Here is a 23,203-nt window from a genome sequence, read left to right as displayed (position 1 = left end):
ATATTATAATTGATTAAGTTACTTTGATTTTTAGTATAGATTATGTATGTTATATATATATATATATATATATTTAGTGTATTAGCAATAAAAATTTGTGTTATTGAATTGTGATTTTGTATAAATATTTGCGTAAGAAAATTTAATTAAGGAAAGTAAGATATTGTGGTTAACATTCTCTATTAGATTTTATTACAAATATTTCATCTAAGTTTAAATATTTATTCGAATGACAAATGGTTATGCAAATCTTACAAATAAAATGTTAGTATAGATACCCTAAATAATTAATGAACTAATGAATAAAAGTTATTATAGTAATACTCTCTCCCATATATAAGTATGAGTTAGGAGATAGTGTCGCCATAACTGTTGCGCTGTAGCTGAAACCCTAAAGTTAATTAATGAACTAACGAAGGCAAATCGTTATCATTTTAGATTAAAGAATTGCCAAGATTCCTGCTTACACTGTCTATGACAACGACGATATCAATTTTAAACAATAGTTATTTCAATCTAAAGCAAAATGGACATAAAAAACAATTTATACAGAGATGACCTTCCTTTAAGTTGACTTTTTAAGACAGGTACATGATTAAAAAAAAGAGGATAGCAAAGACGGACTTACATAACTGTGGCGACATTATGAACTTGGGAAAATCAGAAAGAATAGAGAAGTGATTAAACGAATACAACAAAGTTACAAAATTTTGACTATAAATAGATGACCAAGCCTTCAGATTTAAATCATCAAAGTTTGAAGTTAATCCAAAACAAAAACAAAAAGAACAAGTTTCAGCGAAGGCAAAGCAAAGAAGAAAAGAAATGGCAAAGAACCTCATCAACATCGTCAGTTTCACTGTTCTCTTGGTTGTCCTCCTGATGGCTTCAACTGGTATAATATTAGTTTTACAAATTTACTACAAGAAAACAGGGGGTTTCCGAGTATATATTGTACTTTGCACTTGTTTTCTTGTACTAAACAGGGTTTAGCACTTTTCCGACTATATGTGCTAAAACCTTGTTTTCTTGTAATAGCACGTGGACTATAGTGTGCTATATGATCTCATTTGTATATTATACTTTGCATTTGTCTCTTAATCATCTTGTGCTGATGAATATCTTAACATTCTAACATCTAGGAATCATTAAGACCGAGGCTCAGGGTGTCCCTTGCACAGCTGGATGTAGTCCACGTGCGTTCCTCGACGAGTGCCCGGCAGCCCACGGAACCACAGATGCGATATGCTGTAGCTGTTGCAAATCCACATACGGTTCTCCTCCAGTCTGCTTTGCGATTATTGAGGGCACTGATAGACACTGCCACTGCTACAAACAGGCTTGATATAACCTCATCAATATAAGTACCAAGTGTGACTTTTGTCTCCTTTCGGTGTAAGGACATGACATTTGTGTTTGTTTCTGTTCATGTTTCTTTTGCTTCCAAATAAAACATCAAGGGCAAAGCTTACCATTGCTTGCCCCCTCTCAAATGTAATCCCATGTTCTGTACACTTTTATTTCAATCGTGAAATATATATATATATATATATATATATAATAATAATCTCCTTTTGTATTTGTGTTTGCCAATCCATTCCTGCCTAACATTCTAAAACAATAATAAGAGTCACAGGGACGTACCATGCATTAAAGGTCGGCGATGTTTTCCGATGCTTTCTCCTTTTGAGAACTTGCCCGAAATCTGTACCTCCGCCACTCATACCATGCATGATGCATCCCAGGTCGGTTATTTTGAACTCTCATCGCCATTACATTTTTCTTCGACGTATATCTCTTTTCAAAACACATTTCCTTCGCGCAGCCTACAGTTGATATGTAAATGACTTGGTACACTACTATCTCCATCTTCGTTTCTCGAGCTACTACTCTTGAACTTACCAACCCCATTATGAAAGAGAGTTCAACCGTTAAAAAATATAACTTAACACATTTCCCAGAATTGAATTTTGAACATTTTAGAGAGAGAGAGAGAGAGAGTAAAAGGTCAGAATCTGGGGCATTAAGATCAGACTCGATTATGCTTTTGAGCTATAAGCTTTCTAAAATCAAAATCGCAATCTTTGTTAGCTTGTGGCAGAAGAAGAAGAAACAAACAAAGCCATATCGTTCTTTTTTGTTGAATGAATGTAATATTTGTTCAACCAAAAACCCTTGTTAAAATAAATGCATCCTTAAATCGATAGCTTTTTAAAAGATTCTTAGAGAGGAAAATAGTGTTTTGATTCCAACAATTTTGGCGATAGTAAGAACTTGGGAAAATTAGAAAGAAGAGAAAAGTGATCAAATCGAATATAACAAAGTTACAAATATTTGGCAATAAATTTGATGACAACATTTACGAGTTTTTTTTTTTTTTTTTGGACAAACAAGAATTTTCACTCAACTAAAGCACACAACATTAAGCAAAGATAGTACAACAAAAGTAATGATAAGGGCTCCATGAGTTTTGCATCCCATGCTCAAATTTGAGAAATTTGCAATGATTGATAAAACTTTTAGGACCATAGCGGATTCGACCATGAAGACGGGCTTTGCAAAATCCTACACCACCATGAAGACGGCTCGCACGAAACAAAATTTACATATTAAGTAATTATAGGTATAATATGATAATTCAATATAGTTTTTTTTTTGAACAAAAAAATGTTATCATTGATTAGACAAAGAGTAACAAACAAGGGAAGTAGGATAGTTTAAAGGAAAACATAAGAGGGCATACCCCAGAGTTTAAAGCAACAAAACGACAAAGGTAGATAAAGGCAAACAATATTTGGAGCTTGAGAACCATGGACCAAAAGCTAGCTAGCATTCTAGAACCTGTAAGGTCACAAGGAATAAAGATAGAACTTCCATGAGAAGGCCAATGAAAGAGAAGATGACCACTGTCTTGATTCGAAGACTGGGTGGCGGTGAAACAGCCAAATATGAAGGTCTCACCAGAGTGAGAAGGGCTACTCTAGGTAGAGCTTTGCCAACGGATCGACCAAGGTTGAGAATGATCTTAAAACCGGTCACTACAATGGTGTTTGTGGTTTTGTGGTTGGGTGAGAGTAGCTTGAAGAGGTTGTGGTAACCACTACTTCTTGGAGCATAGGTCCTAATGCCACTATTCTTCAAGCTTAATTGAGGGATCTTCAAAAAGGTGATGAGTTGCAGTGTGGAAACTATATTCAGTAGGCGTGATAAAGAGCGGAGGCTGATGAAACAGAGGTAAACCCTACTCAGTGGAGGTGAGGTCATAACGCTAAGTTTCAACAAGCTATCTCCTACAAGAGGGTCATCCTTAGGTGAATCTAGCAAAATGGATCTCAGAAGACACTAAAACGTATGTAGCAACAAAGGCGGTTTAAGGTTCTTTAGCAATCTTTGGACTAATGGTATCCTTAAGCTAAGTAACGATGACTAGGAAGGGGAAGAGTGGAGTTCAGACCAAACTAGTTAAAGGATGACACTAAAACAGTTGAACTAATGGTGATATGTAGGATAAAGGCGCAGGGAATGCAATCATCAAAGATACCTCGACTAGCGGGTCAGATTCACTAACAAAGCGCAAAATTGCAAACCTCCACAGACCAAAATGTACAACTGACCTCAACACAAGTAGTTTACAAGCAAAACCGAAACATCTAGTGTTCTGCTACCGAGGAAACGTTGGCTAGACCGAGGAGGATAAACTAATACAAACAGATTTGACCTTGATATGAAGTTAAAATCAGCGGTGTAATGATCTTCCAGGTAAGGGATGACTCATAATTTAGACAAAGTAAACTATCTTCCACGGTTGTGAGATAAGAGTGAGGGTTAAATCTAGGCCAGATGTGTAACGAAAGAGAAGGAAAGGAAATTGAGGATGTAGGTTTCTTCTTCGGCTCCGACGTCAAAACAGAGCTACAGTTAGCTCCAGTCTAGCTGTAGCCAAGTAAAACACTTGGTGAGAGGATCTGGATCCAAGAAGCGGAGACATGTTGAGGTTGATAGCAAGAGGAAGCGGTAAGATAGACAAAAACTGAGGCTAGTGGGGCGTTCATGGATCTTATGGATCTGTAAACACCTTCATTTTTGCACCATAAAGATAAGATCTCCAAATATTCAGGGAAAAAGCTACAACAACCATCTCCAAATCATGAGTAGTATAGTTGTCCTCATGCTTCTACAACTGCCGCGAAGCAGCGTAGGCAATCACCTTCCCATGCTGCATCAACACACACCCCAAACCGACTCTGGATGCATCTGTATATACCACATAGGGTTCTCCCTGCTCCGCAATGCCAATGCTGGCATAGTAGTCAGCATCTCCTTCAGGCTTGCAAATCCTTCCTCACACTCCTGTGACCAAACAAAAAAGCATACTTCCCTGTCAAATTAGTCATCGGACGTGCCTTTCTCGCAAAGCCCTGCACAAATCTCCTGTAATAACCTGCCAATCCAAGAAAACTCTTGATCTCTGTGGCATTCTGCGGTCTAGGCCAATCTCTGATAGCCTTAATCTTCTCCAGATCAACCCCTATGCAGACACAATATGACCCATAAATCCCATCTCTGGCTTCCAGAAACTACACTTGCTCAACATAGCAAACAACTTCTGCTCCAGCAAATTCTCCAGAACTGCCTTCCAATACACTACATGCTCCTCAGGACTCTTGGAATAATCCAGGACTCTGCACTTCCGGCTACACTACATGATGCACTGCTGCCACTACCATCTGCTGTAACTTTGGGCACTTGGGCTTGATGTGCACAGGATCCCTGCAATGATAGCATACACAAACCGCTGCCGTCAGAGCACCCTTCTTGGAATAGCTAGCCACCTTGTGACCATGCTCCCACACCTGAAGCATCCTGCACCACTCGCCCTCTGCGTAGCCTCCCACTTCCTCTTGGTTCCCTGCGCAGGCTTGCCGCCCTTGCCAGAACCTCCAGGATGTTGAGCCTTTCTAGGCTGAACTGTTGGACTAATTGTCACTGACTGTGCCCGGATATCTTGCTCAATCTCTGCTGCAGTCTCCTACATCCGCAGCTATTGGCTGCTGTACAACCACTGGTGGTACTTCCTGTGCCTGAGCCGGTACCACTCCATGTATTCGCTCCAACAAATGTGTCAACAAGCCTACAAGATCAACGCCTACTGAAAGAGCTCCACCTGCTGGGACTTCCGCACCCAGAATCCTAGCATCCCTGGCCAACCCAGCACCGATACCACCCACACTAACTCCATCAAGGCCTACGGTCCTATCAGTACCCCTACCTGCCAAACTCAGGGACCCCTCTTGGAGGCCCTATAACTCGCCAACACCCTGAGCTGTCACACTCTGATCCACGGTATCACTAACCGCTGGGCCTTTGCCCCTACCACGACCACGTCCGCGTCCACAAACACGTCCACGAAAAGTAACATGACCACCTCTAACCATCTGCATTACCATGAATAGAAGGCTAAGCAAGCAAACTCAACGGAACACAAAAACACAAACTCACTGTAGAATCACACTGTAGGCTCGAAGAAGATGTTCTAGTACTCCATCCTACAGCTTCATCAACAGAAACACAACCTTACCAAACCTAGAACCATAAGGGCTCTGATACCACTTGTAACGCCTCGACCGCCACCTCTTAGTGGACCCCATGTCCAGTCCCAGTCCATGGGCCCACTTTCCTTAATGTTAAGAAAGGGCTTTGATACCACTTGTAACGCCCGACCGCCACCTCTTAGTGGGCTCCATGTCCACTCCTAGTCCATGGGCCCACCTTCCCTAATGGGCCTCACGTCCTCTCACTAGGCCCGTGAGCCCATCCATATCTGACGGCCGATTTGCTATGTCAGGGAGGCTTTAAATATTTGTTACCGTCCTGATAACCGGATTGTCACCCAGGGTATCAATTCCCTATGCAGTTGTAGTACAAAGAGTTATCAATCCAAATGGTTGTTGATGTCACTATATTTTACCATATTTTAGGCCTTGTTTAGTTCATGTTTTGCATCATATAGAAGTGATTGCTTAAGTTTTATAGCTATTTATATCCAAATATGCACTTAGGATGTTTAGGAGCATGCATTGCATACATTTGTGCATTTGGAGTATTATTAGGTGTTATGGAGCTCTAAAAGGGTAAGGAAGGACTTGGTGTTATTTCTGGAGCTAAACAAGAGGATTGGACGTATCAGGAAGGGAAAAGAAGGCACTCGACCATACCACTCGAGCAGGCATACGGTCAAGTACATGGTCAGATTCATAACGAGCTCCTCAAAGATCCATTCAAATGAAGATCTTCTGTGGCGATTCAACTTCAGCCTTATTCACGAGAGTTGTAGTAAATTGAGTTCACCTTTCCAATGTCGGTGGTTTCAAGTCAATCTGAGGTGTAGTTCAAGAGTTATCCCTATTTTACTGAACATATATCATCCGATATCGAAGACTCGAGCTACGTGACGGACCAACCACTTGACCGAGCACATGGTCGAGTTGACCAAGCCGCCTCTCTATTTTGTCCTCTAACCATTTTAGGGGTTCCCTTCCTTCCTATATAAACCTATTTTACTCTATGGCCGCAAATAAGCCACTTTAAGGCAGAAAATATCTTTTTAGGAGTGAGAGAGAGTCAGCAAACCTAGTTTTCCCCTTTGGAAATTTATTTACTTTATTGCATCATTATCTACTTTTGTTCTTGCTTTTTCCAGAATTTTCATAGTTTATAAACTCTATAACTTTTTATGTGTTGAGAATCTGATTTTGCTTCTTTATATTAAGTTGTAGATCTTTCTCTTATCTATCTTATCATGTTAGTTTCATTAATTTCTGGGTTTGATTATTTCATCATCATGTTTTGTTCATCTGATTAGTGAGTTAGGATTCTGGAGATGGATTAGGCTGGTTTAGGGCTTTGGTAGTCTAGAATGGTCAAGCTTGATTGTTGAAATATCTCTTCTGGGTTGGGTGTGCTCTAAGCTGTTCTTATATCTGAGAGGGTTCGAACAGATCTTAAGCTTCCTAGCATCACACCAATGTCCAGGTTGTTAGATAAAGCCAACATTGGAGATTATCATGCTTGTCCCAAGAGATTGGTTGCACAAGGTTGTTTTTGACAAGTAATGGTCTGGTTCTTAATGCATGTTCATTATGGTTTCACCAATGAGAGTTGGGTTAGGATGTTACTGTAACTTGATCACTTCTGCATGAGAGTGGATTAGTGATTCATTAAGATCATTGTATAGAGATAGGTCATGTTTGATTGAGGTTTGTTGACCAGTCTAGATAGCCACAACTTGATCACTAGCCCATGAATCCATCTCTAGGAGCCTACTTTGTATATTGATTATCTGTATTTGCATATCATCTTGTTTCATTACTTTTTGTCTCTGTTTAAGTTGGTAAGTTTGCTTCTGTTCTTCAGTTATGCACCACTCGACCCCCTGCTTGACCAGCACTCGACCGAGTGCTTGATCGAGCACCTTCTGGGTTGCTTAGTTTACTTTATGTTTCATTTCTGTTTCATTGCATTCATCACTGCTTTGTTCTGTAGTTTAGTTTCCTTACTCATATCTAGTTATTACTCTTGATTATTCTACATTCAGCATTGTTTACATTTAGCATTTCATAATTGTCATTAGGTTGATAGATCAAAACCATATTGATATTTGGCTTAAATTGAATGCATTGATCATGTCTTGACAGCTTACATATCACACTCTTTATGGATTGACATCCTTTATGCTACAACTACATAAGGGTATTGAAACACCTTGCACTGCACCTGATCATCGTAGCCTAAGTTTTTTTGTTTGTATCATACATTCATTCATATGTTAACCTTGAAAAAGTTCTTGTTTCAGTTGTTATGCTAGCAGATAAGATATGATCAGAACTAACAAGTCAAGCCAAGCAATAGAGTGGGTTTGATCTAACCATCCTAAAATAATTAAAAGAAAATAAATAAACAAGAACCACATGACATAAGTACTCGATGCAAGCATTCGAGTACAGGATCGAGTAGAGTGATCGGGTAAAGAAGAAGAGTAAGAACATCTCGAAGGTCTACACGAAGATGGTGATCGAGTACCAGTTCGGGTATAAGGTCGAGTTATGAATAAAAATATAAACAATCAAAATACGAAAGCTCCTAAGGATGGGGTAATCGACTCCTAAGTGTTCCTCACCAGTATGGATATCCTACATGCCTTAAGCAAATATTCCCTAGACAATGAATCTCTAAAATCTTGTTAAAACACTCTCGTGATAGAAACAATCAACCTTGATCATTCCCCTACCCAACTCTCGTTGGAGAAACATGACCAAGCAGGCAATACAAACCGATTCATTATTGTCAATAAACCCCTTACACATCTAATCTCTTAGGCTAAGTGAGTAAATCTCTAGCATTGATTGATTCAATCATTTCGACTACATCTGTCGATGGCAAAACACCCTAGATCTAATCTCAACCTCTCGGTCTATTGATAGCATTAAGAACACCAATCTAGAAAGGAACTTATAAAATAAACAACCAACCTAAGACATCCTAACCGATGAAAAACACATAATTGTCTATCCCATCCCCAGAAACTATGTTTCACTACTCAGATCTCATGGAAAGAAACACAAAAACACAAATAAACGAAAATTGCATTGTATTGAAAATAGAGTAAAAGTATAAGAGTATAGAATCGAAAATGCAAAAAGAAATAAAAATGAATCCTAACAAAGTGGATAAAGTGTTTGAGTCGCTCAAGATCTCTCTCAGAAGCTCTCGCTCTCTGGTTTGAGTGTCTGCGGCGTGCCAGGGCGAGCTGAAGAAGAGGGGGGTTTATATATGGAAACCCTTTTACCCTAGCTTCCCAGTCCTGCCCAAGGGTCTGCTCGAGGATATGGTCGGGTTACTCCTTGGATAGGTCTTCGGGTTGTTCTTCATTCTCTCGGATCTTCCTCGATCGGGTTGAGGTTCAGACTGTTCCTTTGCTCAATAGCTCCTTCGGGTACATGCTCGGATTTGACCTTGTTTCTCTCTATTTTAAGCTCTAAAGTACCTGTTTTCATCCAAAATGTGCAAATGCAAGAATGCAACACTCTAAATGGCCTAAATGCAGATTCCTACCGTTAATGACCTAAAATTGCTAAGGTTAGGGTATAAATAATGCAAAATATGAACAAAAAATGCCTAAAACATGTAAATTAGAGAGTTATCACGTCCCTAAAACTCACCACACGATCTTTCCCTGTTTTTTTCCTCACTCGCACAGTTCCGACAATCACTTCCCCGAAAGTCATTATCGAGGAAGTTTTTTAAACCTTTCTGCAAGTCTCTGAGACGGGGGTGTCACACTCGGTCACCCATGTAGCCGCTCGCAGGGTGCATCGAGTAGGGCATCAGATATGGCATCTGGTAAGGCAGAGGGAAAGTACCTGAGTGGTCACCTGATTGGGTGCTCGGCGGGGTCATCAGATAGGGCATCGTATACCCCGATGAGTGAGGAGTCGGATAGGCATCCGAATGGCTTCTTCGTGACCTATCGGGTCTGGTTACGCCTTCCTCAGTGTGGGGCTCGTAGGAGGATGTTCTATGGGGCTCTGGAGGTGCTAATCCTCGGATTCCTCCTAATGTTCCGCTCCTCCCCATCCATGTGGGTGCATAAGCCGAAGTGGGAGCTGAGGCACAACTTGCATTGTCTTGCAGCTGCTTGATCTGTCCTCCCATCACCTTCACTGGGCCAGTGAGGTCATTTACCTTCCTTGCTAAGAACTTGTTCATCCTATTCAACCACCCTATCCTCTTGTGAGCCTCCCTCACTCCAACTGGTTGCTTTTGAGAGCAAACATACTCCTCAAAATTGTAATCCTCTGATTCACGTTAGGCTAAGTGAGTAAATATCTAGCATTGATTGATTCAAGCATTTCGACTACATCTGTCGATGGCAAAACACCGTAGATCTAATCTTAACCTCTCGGTCTATTGATAGCATTAAGAACACCAATCTAGAAAGGAAATTATAAAATAAACAACCAAGCTAAGACATCCTAACCGATCAAGAACACATAATTGTCTATCCCATCCCTAGAAACTTTGTTTCACTACTCAGATCTCATGGAAAGAAACACAAAAACACAAATAAACGAAAATTGCATTGTATTGAAAATAGAGTAAAAGTAGAAGAGTATAGAATCGAAAATGCAAAAAGAAATCAAAATGAATCCTAACAAAGTGCATAAAGTGTTTGAGTCGCTCAAGATCTCTCTAAGAAGCTCTCGCTCTCTAGTTTGAGTGTATGTGGCGTGCTAGGGCGAGCTAAGGAAGAGTGGGTTTATATATGGAAACCCTTTTACCCTAGCTTCCCTGTCCTGCCCGAGGGTCTGCTCGAGGCGGTGCTCGAGGATATGATCAGGTTACTCCTCGGATAGGTCTTCGGGTTGTTCTTCCTTCTCTCGGATCGTCCTCGATCGGGTTGAGGTTCAAACTGTTCTCCCCATTTAAAGCTCTAAAGTACATGTTTTCATCCAAAATATGCAAATGCAAGAATGCAACACTTTAAATGGCCTAAATGCAGATTCCTATAGTTAATAACCTAAAATTGCTGAGGTTAGGGTATAAATAATGCAAAATATGGACAAAAAAGGATGCCGAAAACATGTAAATTAGAGAGTTATCACGTCCCTACAAATCACTACATGATCTTTTCCTGTGTTTTGTCCTCACTCGCACAGTTCCGACAATCACTTCCTAGAAAGTCACCCATCTTGAGACTACTCCAGCATAAGCACGCTTCACTGTGGAGTTCTCTCAGGCCCGTTGAACGAAAAGATAAGTGCACTTTGGTGACATAGCGGGCCAAATCAATTCTTTTAGACCTTTCTGCAAGTCTCTAAAACTGGAGTATCACACTCGATGAATATAAGATTAGACTATTTTTGTTTTTTGATGTATACTATAGTTTTATGTATTAACAATATCTTTTGAATATAGTAACTAAAAACAAACTAATATGGTTTCATATCAAACCCTAGTTTTAAAGTTCTTATTATTTAACAATTTTTCAAAAAACTAATAGCTCATTTTTGTCCATAATTAATAAAAGAGAGAAAATAAATTGTTAATTTGAAAACTAGTAATTATATGAAGTGAATTTGTTAGAAATATTCCTTGTGAGATACTCCTTTTCAAAAATACATTCTTTGAACATTTTCATTTTTTCATTTTTTTACATAATTATAATATGTTAAATTAAATTGAAAACTTTTTTTTTTAGGCTCAGGTTCTCTATTTTACATTTAGTATATAATTTTAAGTAGTTAAAGTTTTGTATTTGGGTTTAGCGTTTGTTTAACCATTTTATATATTAAAAAGATGATATTTTTTTAAAATAGACAACATGAAAAGGTATTTTTGACAAGTGATGTATAAAAAATTGTATTTTTGAAAATATCCCTTATTTAAAAAGACTATTTTAGTTTCATATTTATTTTTTATTTTTAAATAAAAAAATATAAATGATCTTATAATTCAAATCAATGACACCTTGTTCCCATGACATGTTTGAATCGATAATAATAAAAGTTTATAATATAGTGAAATCCTCATTTACTATTTTTAAACATCATTAATATTTAAAATATCAGATTAAACAGATTTAAATAATATTGTGTATGTATTATATTACGGGGTAATTACTAATTAACACTTTTATATATACTAGGATAATACCCGCGCTACGCCGCAGGGTTATTTTTTGTTGTGTATATATTTTTGTTTATTTTTTGTATGTTGTTTGTAATTTTAGTTTTTTTTAGCTTTCTCATCACAGCTCATACAACTTATGGACAATCATTATAATATATTTTTCAATTGGTAACTATTATTTTTTTATTTTTGATAAAACTGTTTAGTGACTACAAAGCTTTTAGTTACTGAGCCTATATGTTTTTGTGAAACCGATTCGATATTTTCTAGGATTTGAGATAGCTTCATCGTGATATTTTTCTAAGAACACCAACCACATATATGAGCATAACAATGCACCATATTATGTTTTAATATATTTTTGTTGTAAACACATTTTTTTAAGAACACACATTATGTAGACACATCAAATTCATATATTATTTATTTTAACTAAGTTTTGGAAAATAGCTCTGCTCAGTTCAATAATTAAAGTTAACCATAACAATTTAATAATAACAACTCCATTTTTAATATAAATATTTTTTGTCAACACATTTTTTAAAAAACACATATTACGTAGACACATCAAATTCATATTTTAAAATTTTAAATAAGTTTTGGAAAATAGCTTTGCTCAGTTCAATAATTAAACTAAACCGAACTAACAATTTATTAGTAACAACTCTAGTTTTTAACTTAAAAAAAAACTATATTTACAGATCTCATGAATCCAATCTAATAACAATTTCAATAAGTCTAATTTAATAACCTCAAGATCACAACCAACATCATGATTGGGCACTAACAAACCAAAGAACCACTTCGACAAACCCACTCAAAACACTCAAACAAAGATTAGCTAATTCCCTCATTGTCAAAACATGGCAAGTGTTTCTCAAAAAGAACAGTCAAGATTGTTGAATGATTACTTGTCAAATCTCACTTAATTGTTCATTACAACAGTAGTAGACCAATGTTATGGAGACTTTTGGTCCACCACAATTTATGCTCTATTTAACAATACAAGTATCAAATTCAGATGTAATTTGAGATGTCATTCTATGTGTGTTTGCATTTGGAAATAAATATGGTGTCTCAATAATGTAGACTACAAAGTTTGAACAGCTATGCTGACTGCTGCTTCGCTGGAGCACACCCACTCTGGATAACAAGTAACAACTTTGCAAAAGACAGACCTCAACACCAAAAGGCGAACATTCTTGAGCTAATTTGCAGACAATTGAGGCACTGCTCCAATGCTAACCATCAAGAATAAACAAAACTGATTCCAAACATTCTGGGTGTAAAGACGGTAAGATATCGAGAGGCACTGTTCCAATGCTAACCATCAAGACCAAGACTCACAAGAATCATAACAACCTCATATCCAACTGAAACGACTTGACCAGTTTTTTTTTTTTTTTTATAATAAATAATAATAATATAATTAACTATGACTAGTGGTCCCATACCCACTAGCCACCTAACCACAATCACAAACAACTGTGGAATAACAATACCAATTAAATAACCAACTGAACCGATAATCCAATATTAATCCATAATAGAATAACCAACAACCAATCCTAACCATTTCAATGTCAAACAACAGGAAACCAAGGAACCGTCAACCTAATAAGTTCTAAAGACCCAACTCTAGCAACCTAGCAATGCCAAACAACATCCAATCGAGTCCCTAGAACATCTTCCTCTTCATTGCTTTGATTCCACGATCACACTTTGCCTTTACCTGCACCACAAACACAAATTGAGATGCATGAGTATTTGATAAATACCCAGTGAGGCAATCTTCCCATCTACTGGGCTATACACACAAGCAATAAGATCTCTCATGCCACAAACAACAACAACAAAACAAACCAGGAACATGAGCAAGTGACCCGACATGATCTGGTTACTGTCAGAATGGTGTCGACCGATACCAGAAGGTGTCGACCAACACTGGACATCTGGTGTCGACCAACACCACTTGGGTGTCGACCGACACCTGCTCGACATGCCCGAAACCCTAACGGTGTCGACCGACACCTCCACATGGTGTCAACTGACACTCGCTAACACTACAAGAAAACAGTCGATTTTCGAGGGAAATTTGCGACGGATTTGCGAGTAGTTTGCTAGTTTAGCGAGGGTACTTGCAATTCCCTTGCAAAATTTGCGACGGCAAAATCCCTTGCAAATTTGCGACGATAATTATTTGGAATTTAATCTAGTGAAGAAGCATCTTTATAATAGAGGATTTATGCCAAATTACTATGTATGGTTTCGTCATGGAGAGGGTTGTGGCAGTAACGTTGGAAGTAGTAGTATGAATTATGCTGTTGATCAAGCTAGTAATTATGGACATCAAGAATCTGATCAATTTGGTTTTTATGGGTATAATGAGGAAAATAGATTTCATGATATGGTTAATGATGCATTTCCTGAGAATATTACGGAAGAACCCAACGTAGATGCACAACATTTTTATACTATGTTAGATGCTGCAAATCAACCTATCAACGATGGATGTAGAGAAGGGCATTCTAAGTTATCATTGGCATCTAGGATGATGACAATTAAAGCTGATAATAATATAAGTGAGAATTGCATGGATTCTTGGGCTGAACTCATTAAAGAGTATTTGCCCCCTGATAATGTATCGGCTGAGAACTACTATGAAATACAGAAGTTGGTTGCGAGTCTTGGATTACCATCTGAAATGATTGATGTGTGTGTTGACTATTGCATGATTTTTTGGAAAGATGATGCTAAGCTGCAGGAATGTCGGTTTTGCGGGAAGCCGAGATATCAGCCTACACAAGGAAGGAAGTGAGTGCCATATAAACGTATGTGGTACTTGCCTGTTGCTGATAGATTGAAACGCATATACCAATCAAAACGGACTGCAGCGGCAATGAGATGGCATGCAGAACATTCTACTGAAGAAGGAGAAATTACACACCCATCTGATGCAAAGGCGTGGAAACATTTTCAATCGGTATATCCTGACTTTGCTCAAGAGTGTAGGAATGTTTATCTTGGGTTGTGTACAGATGGTTTTAGTCCATTTGGTATGTCAGGGAGGCAGTATTCTTTATGGCATGTTATATTGACGCCATAAAATCTTCCTCCAGATATGTGTATGCAAAGCGAATTTCTGTTCTTGAGTATTTTGGTACCAGGTCCAAAGCATCCAAAGCTATCTCTAGATATCTTCTTACAGCCTCTGATTCATGAGCTGAAGCAATTGTTGTATGAAGGTGTTCAGACGTTCGATTCGTCGAGAAAACAGAATTTCAATATGCGGGCAGTGCTAATGTGGACGATTAGTGACTTCCCTGCGTACGGAATGTTATCTGGGTGGACAACACACGAAAGATTATCCTTATTGTATGGAACGTACCTAGGCATTTCAGTTAAAGTATGGGCAAAAACCTTGTTGGTTTGATTGTCATCGTCGGTTTCTTCCCTTGCATCGTCCGTACCGGAGGAACAATTGGTTGTAGGTATCAGAGTTTTTTTCCGGGACTTATGCACTAGAACATTGACCAGTGAAGTCATACAGCAGTTACGAGATAATATTCCAGTGTTAATTTGTAACTTGGAGAAATCTTTCCCCCTGCTTTTTTTGACGTGATGGAACATCTTCCAGTCCATCTACCACATGAAGCTGATCTTGGTGGCCCAGTGCAATTTCGCTGGATGTATCCTTTTGAGCGGTTTATGAAAGCTTTTAAAGCAAAGGCCAAAAATCTTGCCAGAGTTGAGGGGTCAATAGTCGCCGAGAGTTTAACAGAGGAAACGTCTCACTTCACATCATACTACTTTAGCCCCACCGTGAGAACCAAAAAAACACGTACTCGACAATATGATGACGGAGGCGTTGCACCTACATATAACGTTCCTGATGTTCCAGATATCTTTACTCAAATAGGAAGACTTGCTGGAAAGGTAAAGGAAGTTTGGTGGGAAGATCATAGCTATTGTCGAGCAGCTCACAATTACATCTTGAGGAATCTAGATTACGTTCAACATTTTGAAAGGTATTCTTGTTTAAAAACTAAAATTAATTTTATTTTATAAGATAACAAACTAACAAATCTCTATTTTTTTAGACTTTTTGAAATGCAGATTCGTGAAGCATATCCTAATTTAGAAGAATCTGACTATGAGGCCTACAAAGAGCGGGATTTCGCTAATTGGTTAAAATACTATGTAAGTATATGTATGAAATAAATTTAAATTAACTATATGTATTATAATTTTTAAGTTAAATAAACTTATGGTCTAATATCTTATTTGTTTATATAGGTTCAAAATGGATGTGGAAATGAACCCTTGCCTCTTTGGTTGCATTAGCTTGTTCAGGAACCAAGAGCGAAGATCACCACCGCTCCGATGTACTTTACTCGCGGTTATGCTTTTCATAAGTACGCACACGGAAGTCGCAAAGCTACAGCAAATTATGGAATCTATGTACAAGCTGGTGATAGCGATTTCTATGGCGTTTTGCAACAAATATTGGAATTTGATTATCCAGGCCTTCTGAATCTGAGATGCGTACTTTTTAAGTGTAACATGTACGATCCATCGGTCCGAGGCGTGCGAGTAAATAATTGGGGAGTTGTTGATGTGAATGCGAACAGATCGTACTCCAAATTTTATCCTTTCATCCTAGCATCACAAGCACAACAAGTGAGCTTTCTGCCCTATCCTCGTTTAAGGCCAAGACGTGAAATGTGGTTATCAGTCATTAAAGTTAATCCTCGAGGTCGTATAATCGGGTTAGTTGATGATCAAGTCGTGTTGCAACAAGAAAGAGTCGGTGAAATTTCCATTCCAAACATGTCAACACAAGATGTTATCCACATTGATCCACAAAACAGGCAAGTTGAAGATGTTGATGATGTTTCCGAAGAAGAGGGTGAATTAGATGAATTTGAAGAGTCCGATGATGGAGAAGATTCTAATGATGATAATGTAATTTCTAGTAGTTCAGAAAATGAATCTGATTGAGCAATTGTACTTTGTGTATTTTTTTTTAAAAATATTTATCAATTTCCGAGGGATTTGCGTTGGAATTGCGAGGGAATTCTAGCACTCCCTCGCAAAATGGTCGTTAATCCCTCGCATATTGCGAGGGAATAACGACTAAAAACAGTAGCGAGGGATTGGAGACTGACTTGCAAGGGATAGTTGGCTTGCTCTCGCAAAAACATCGTTAATCCCTCGCAAATTCTATACCCTAAACACTAAATGCTTGAACCCTAAGCTTTTACACATTGCAATGGATTTTTGTGTATCAATGTGGATGTACATCTTCTATTGATATGTTTGGAATGGAAATTTCGCAAATATTGTTGTTGCACCACAACTTGATCATCAACTAACATGATGATCTACTAAACCCTAAAGTAGAAGAGGTGAATTATAAGAATTCAAAGTGTCTCATATTGGAGAAGATTCTAATGATGATAATGTAATTTCTAATAGTTTAGAAAATAAATTCGAATGAGCACAATTGTATATTTTCATGTTTTTTTTTATAAAACATATTTATAGTTTTGCGATGGATTTGCGTTGTACTTGCGAGGAAATCCTCGCAAATCCCTCGCAAAATGGTCATTAATCCCTAGCAATACTCAATACCCTAAATATTAATTGCGAGGGATTTGCGAGGCATACCCTAAACACTTAAACATTGCGATGGATTTGCGAGAATTCCTAGTTAATGCCTCGCAAATTCGTAAAACCTATAATCAAACTTTGCGAGGGATTTGCGATGAGTCCTAGCTACTCCCTCACAAAATCGTAAACCCTAGACACGCAAAGGTTGCGAGGGAAATATGAGTGTTCCTAGCTAATCTCTCGCAATTTTAAACATTGCGAGGGATTTGCGAGTAGTCCTTGTTAATCCCTCGCAAAATTGTAAACCCTAGACACTCAAAGGTTGCGAGGGAATTACAAGGAATCCTAGCTAATCCCTCGCAATTTAAGTTTATTGAGACTGATTTGCGAGGCAGTCTAGGTAATCCCTCGCAAATATTGCTAGGGTTTTGCGACGCTTTAAAAAGTTTTTATATACAAGACCAATCGTGGTTTGAGCATACTCGCCGTCAAACCCTAAACGCTAATTCTCTTTCTCTTTCGTTTGAACCCTAATCCTTTTCCGATCTTTTTCTTCCGATCTTCTTCTTCCCATCTTCTTCTTCCGGTGTTCTTCTTCCGGTGTTCTTCTTCCGACCTCGTCCTCTCTGGTGTTCTTCTTCCGACCTCGTCCTCTCCGGTATTCTTCTTCCGGTGTTCTTCTTCCGACCTTGTCATCTCCGTTATCCTCTCTAGATCTGAAAGGTAAATCTTCTCGCATATGATTTCTTCTTCTCTACTTTTGATTTGATTTTATTTCGATTTTGTTCCTGTTTTACTTAGTTTGTTTCGATTTCATTTTGCCGAGCCGTCCTCGCGTTAGTAGCTCCAAACTTCTCCTCTTCGCCCCACACAATCCCAGGAACGAATCCAAGCCTCAGGAGCTACGAAAAACTCACAAACAACCAAAAACAAACAACCAAACAACACACAATATCACAGAAACATAGATCTTAGCTTAGATAAGCAGTGGTCATGCACTCACCTTAGCCAACAAAGATATCTAAGCCTAAAGGACGAAGCTACCACCACAGAAACCTTCCCACCACGTTCCTAGCCTTGGATCTTCACTCTCACAACAAGATCTCTCCAAAAATGCCTTCAAATCTCACAAACTCTCACAAGAACTATTAGAAACTGTTTTCTCCTCTTTCTCTCTCAAAAACAACAAACGGCGACCAAGACAAAAATAAAACACGACCTAGGTCGTTTTCCCACTTAAATATATCGGTTCAATGGTTTTTTCTAAACCAAACCGGTCCAAATCGATAATTAAATCAATCTGGCCGAACCAGAAATAAGTGGTGTCGACCGACACCACATGAGTGTCGATCGACACCCACCCCCAAAACGCAGAGTTTTGGTTCGCGGGCGTTACACCAACAGCATGAGAAGTGAAAGGACCTAAATAGAGAAGAGATTACAGAGAGTCACCTCCATCTTTAGAAACGTCTTCCTCGTCATAAGAACAAAAAGAAATCAATGTAAATGAGTAACCAATCTTGGAATATAGAACAAAAAGAAACAAAGATTCATCATGAGAAATTGAGTACTACCTTGTTGACCACATATTTGGTGAAATATTTTTCTGACTTGCTGCAAAGAACAAACAAAAGATCATTACAAATGGATAATTAACACACAAAACAAGAGAACACTCAGTTCGTTGACCCAAATTATACAGAAAATCCACTACAAATTATGTTCTATACACATTACCTACACACATACACATTAACAGAAGTATATAAAGAGAGCAACTTGGATTCTACAATATAAAGAACGATTAACAATATCGAAAATTATTATTAATATAAACTTTCTCTTTCTCACATATGTTAGAACTATTATTTGGTTTTATTATATATTAAATTGGGTTGTACTTCTTTGTTGCATGGACTATCTCACATCTTGATTTCAGATCAGATTTATAATAGTGTAACTTATGGATAAGAAGGGGATTATATCGGAATATGCACGTAGACGTAATCTAGAAACATATATCTAACCCTCTCTACCACACAGATTTCTACACTAAACCTAAAACTTTACAATCACAGAGAAATAGAGAAAAATTACAGCTACCTTAGAGAAGAATGATCCATAGAGCTCAGGTGCCATGTACCATCTTGTGGCAACATAATCCTGGAACAAAAAAAAGAAAGACAAAGAGAAAAAAAAATCAAAAACACTGGAGAGATTACCATATATGAATTAACAGTTGACAATAAAATGAGTAGATAAGGGTGCATACCGTCCAAAAGACTGTTGTAGGTGAATCATTAAACGCCACTCTTGCTAGTCCAAAGTCACAGACTTTCAACTTGCAGTTCGCATAGGCCAAAATGTTCTTCGGTTTAAGATCACGATAGTAAACATTATCTGTGTATCCAGTTAACAACAGAGTTAACCAATCACCGCAAAGACATCATTAATCTTCTTAATAGCAACTTTCTCTCAGTATGTGTATCAATAGCTGTACAAACAACTCCATAGCTTCCTTTCCCAATAACTTCAAGAATCCTATAGCGGTTAGCATCACCATACTCTGTGAAAAACTCCACCTCCTTCATGTTCTGTACAAATTAGTTCCCAAAAAAAAAAGAAAAAAAACAAAGAATCTTAAGATCTCTCTAATGAATCGCATTCACGAAAAAGGGTACTCAGATTCAACAAAGAAACAAGCCTTCTTCTCCTGACCTTGTTGCATCATCCTCTTCCCAGTAACCAAACCAAACAACACAAAGTCATGATAGAAAGATAAACAAATCTTTCAACAACAAAAAGAAACCAATAGCGCTCAATAACCCTTATCATCTTCTCCCCTCAAAAAAAAAATCAAAATTTTAAAAACCCCTTTCAGTGATCTCGATAAAGATCGCAAATAAACAAAAATATATATGAGAGTAACTCAAAGAAAATGGCGATTCTTCGATTTACACAAAATTGCAGAAACCAAAACCCGATCGAGATTTTAATTTTGATTTTAATTTATTTAGAGAAAAAACCCTAGATTCTCTCACAAGAACTCCCCAAAAATCCAGACGGACTCAAAAGCGAAACAAAGAGCGATAAGAAAATCTAGAGATCTTCAAGATCCAGCGTATAAACGGCGAGGAAGAAAGGGAAGAAATCAAGCATGTTCCTTTCTTTAGTTTTATCCATCTAGGAGTAAAAGATCTTATGTGTATTAATCGTTATAATTTGATTGGTTAGCTATTTTTATTGATGTGTCAGTTTCTGCTTTATTACAAAAGCTGAGGTGTGAGTAGCTGGTGAAAAATAAGGAAGTTTTATTGTATTGATATGTGTGTAATATAGATATATCATTTATTACAATTATACTCTCAGCGAGTTAAGAGTGTCGCCATGATTGTTGCCTTGTAGCTGAAACCCTAAAGTTAATTAATGAACTAATGAAGGAAAATCGTTTTCATTGTTGGATTAAAGAATTGCCAAGATTCCTGCTTACTCACAACGATCTCAATTTTAAACAATAGTTATTTCAAACTATAGAAAAATGAACATAGAAAACAATTTATACAGGGATGACCTTCTTTTAAGTTGATATTTTTAAGACAAGTGCATGATTAAAAAAAGAGGATAACAAAGACGGCCTTGCATAATTGTGGCGACATTATGAACTTGGGAAAATCAGAAAGAAGAGAGAAGTTATTAAACAAATATAACAAAGTTGCAAAATTTTGACTATAAATAGATGACCACACCTAGGAATTTAAACCATCAAAGTTTGAAGTTAATCCAAAAGAAAAACAAAAAGAACAAGTTTCAGCGAAGGCAAAGCAAAGAAGAAAAGAAATGGCAAAGAACCTAATCAACTCCATCAGCTTTACTGTTTGCTTGGTTGTTCTCCTGATGGCTTTAACTGGTATAATATTAGTTTTACAAAGTTGATCTCATCTATATATTTTACTTTGCAGTTGCCTCTTAAGTATCTTCTGCTGACGAATATGTCAACATCTAGGAATCCATAATACTGAGGCTCAAACCTGTGGTGCTGGTGGATGTCTTACGGCCGCTTCACGTGTGTTCCTTGGCGAGTGCCCGTCGGCCCACGGTACAACAAATGCTCAATGTTGTACGTGTTGCGTAGCCACATTCGGTACTCCTCCAGTCTGCTGGGCGGTTGTTGAGGGAACTGACCGTCACTGCCACTGCTACAAAAAGGCTTAAAAATAACCTCATTATGTAATTACCAAGTGTGACTTTTGTTCCCTTTCGGTGTGAGGACATGACATTTGCGTGTGTTTATGTTCAAGTTCTTTTGCTTCCAAATAAAAAACATTAAGGGCAAAGCTTACCATTGCTTGCCCCCTTCTCAAATGTAATCTTATCTTCTGTGCACTTTTATTTCATTCATCATATATAATATAATCATTTTGTATTTGTGTCCGTCAATCCATTCCCGCCTAACATTCTAAAACCGGTTATTAGATATATCGGGCCACGTGCTTCTTTCAAACACAGTTTTAAATAAGAATTACTTTAAGAGACTTTTTTTAAGGTGAGTATTAAATCTCTTAGAGAGTTTTCATAACAAGAAGCGGTTCCTTTGTAGTTCTTCTCGAATTACCTAGTTGATCTAGGTTTCACATTGGCATACTGCACCAAGAGGTTTTGGTTTTTAAATTTTTTTAAAAACTCAAAATTAAAAGAACAACTATAAAACAGTAAAACGCTCAGAACACTCTACTTTGGTAACACCTAAACGAGTAAAAGAGTATTTTACTCACCTTTTTTTTACGCAAAAGAACTTTATATTACTTAAATTTGGTTATTACAAAGAGTTTCTTGTAACCATTGAGGTAGTGTTACAGATTCCGCATAATAATCCATTACAAGAGAGCCTTTCTTAGCTAAACAATGAGCAACATTATTATGAATTCTTTTGGTAAACTTAAAAGAGATGGAATTGAATTTTGAAGCCCAGAATTGGATATCCAACAGAAAATTTGTTATTGCCTTAGTCCTTCCGGTTAGTGCTTTGATCAAGCCCTCGCAATCACCTTCAAAAATCACATCTGTGTAACCCCTAACCCATGTCTGCTGCATTTCTAGTAAGACTGCCTTTGATTCTGCGAAAAGAACTGATGCCGCATTATGTAAGTTTGCTGCTCCCCATCCTAATGGTGCTCCTTGATAGTTCCTAATAATCCATCCACCAGTTGCTGTTGAAATCACATTTTAAAACTTGCATCTAAATTACATTTTACCAAAGAGGGATCCAGAGGTGTCCATGATGCCCGTGTAGGTTGATTGGAATTTTGGTTTGAGAGTATTGAATTGTTAAGAATATGAATCCAACTCATTGTCTCGTCTTGAGCCAATAAGATTGTTTTAGAGGAACTCTCTCGTAAGCCATTGAATACTTTGTTATTTCTTGCCTTCCATATTCTCCATAATGTCCAAAATGGTAGTAGAGAAGTTAAACTGTGAGTCTCGTCTTCTAGTGAATATTCGATTATAAATGTTGGTCTCTGCATCCAAGCCAAACTGGATTCGGTTGAATAAAGAGTCATCTGACATATGCCAAGTCATCTTTGCAAAGGGACAGGTGAATAGAGCATGTAGGATAGTTTCTTCTTCTCGATTACACCTTTGACATATTGGGTCAATATTCATTCCCCGTGAGACTAGTCTAGTAGTTGTAGGAAGGGGTCTCGAGGCAACTCTCCAGAGAAAGTGTTTTATTTTTGGAATCACTTATAGCTTCCAAATTTTCATTTTTAACTGAGGAGAACCGTGAGGTGGGATAGGTGGGGGGACAATGGCCGTTGGAACATGGGTTACAAACCAGTAACCAGATTTGACAATATAGATGCATGTTGTTGTGTAGTTCCAAATGAGGGTGTCAGTTTTTTCA

General features: G+C 37.8%; 2 protein-coding genes, 1 long non-coding RNA gene and 1 pseudogene across 3 annotated transcripts; 3 read left to right on the top strand and 1 right to left on the bottom strand.

The window, feature by feature from the left end:
• Positions 1–749: 749 nt before the first annotated feature.
• On the top strand, positions 750–1,498 carry LOC104790745 (uncharacterized). Its single transcript, XR_015559582.1, has 2 exons — positions 750–895; positions 1,143–1,498. It is a non-coding gene; the product is annotated as an uncharacterized LOC104790745 (long non-coding RNA).
• An 11,231-nt stretch (positions 1,499–12,729) lies between these two features.
• Positions 12,730–23,203, bottom strand: part of LOC109133308 (U-box domain-containing protein 30-like) — a 35,100-nt pseudogene continuing 24,626 nt past the window's right edge.
• On the top strand, positions 15,310–16,689 carry LOC147942518 (uncharacterized). The gene is made up of 2 exons (XM_087455497.1): positions 15,310–15,716; positions 16,320–16,689. The coding sequence occupies exons 1-2, from the start codon at positions 15,310–15,312 to the stop codon at positions 16,687–16,689; spliced, it is 777 nt and encodes a 258-aa protein (XP_087311623.1).
• Positions 21,064–21,724, top strand: LOC104790747 (defensin-like protein 206). The gene is made up of 2 exons (XM_087455544.1): positions 21,064–21,208; positions 21,305–21,724. The coding sequence occupies exons 1-2, from the start codon at positions 21,139–21,141 to the stop codon at positions 21,511–21,513; spliced, it is 279 nt and encodes a 92-aa protein (XP_087311670.1). The 5' UTR covers positions 21,064–21,138; the 3' UTR covers positions 21,514–21,724.

The sequence above is a fragment of the Camelina sativa genome, chromosome 6 (assembly GCF_030686135.1).
Source record: "Camelina sativa cultivar CO46 ecotype springtype chromosome 6, ASM3068613v1".
Taxonomy (NCBI): Eukaryota; Viridiplantae; Streptophyta; class Magnoliopsida; order Brassicales; family Brassicaceae; genus Camelina; species Camelina sativa.
This window is presented reverse-complemented; position numbering and strand designations above follow the sequence as displayed.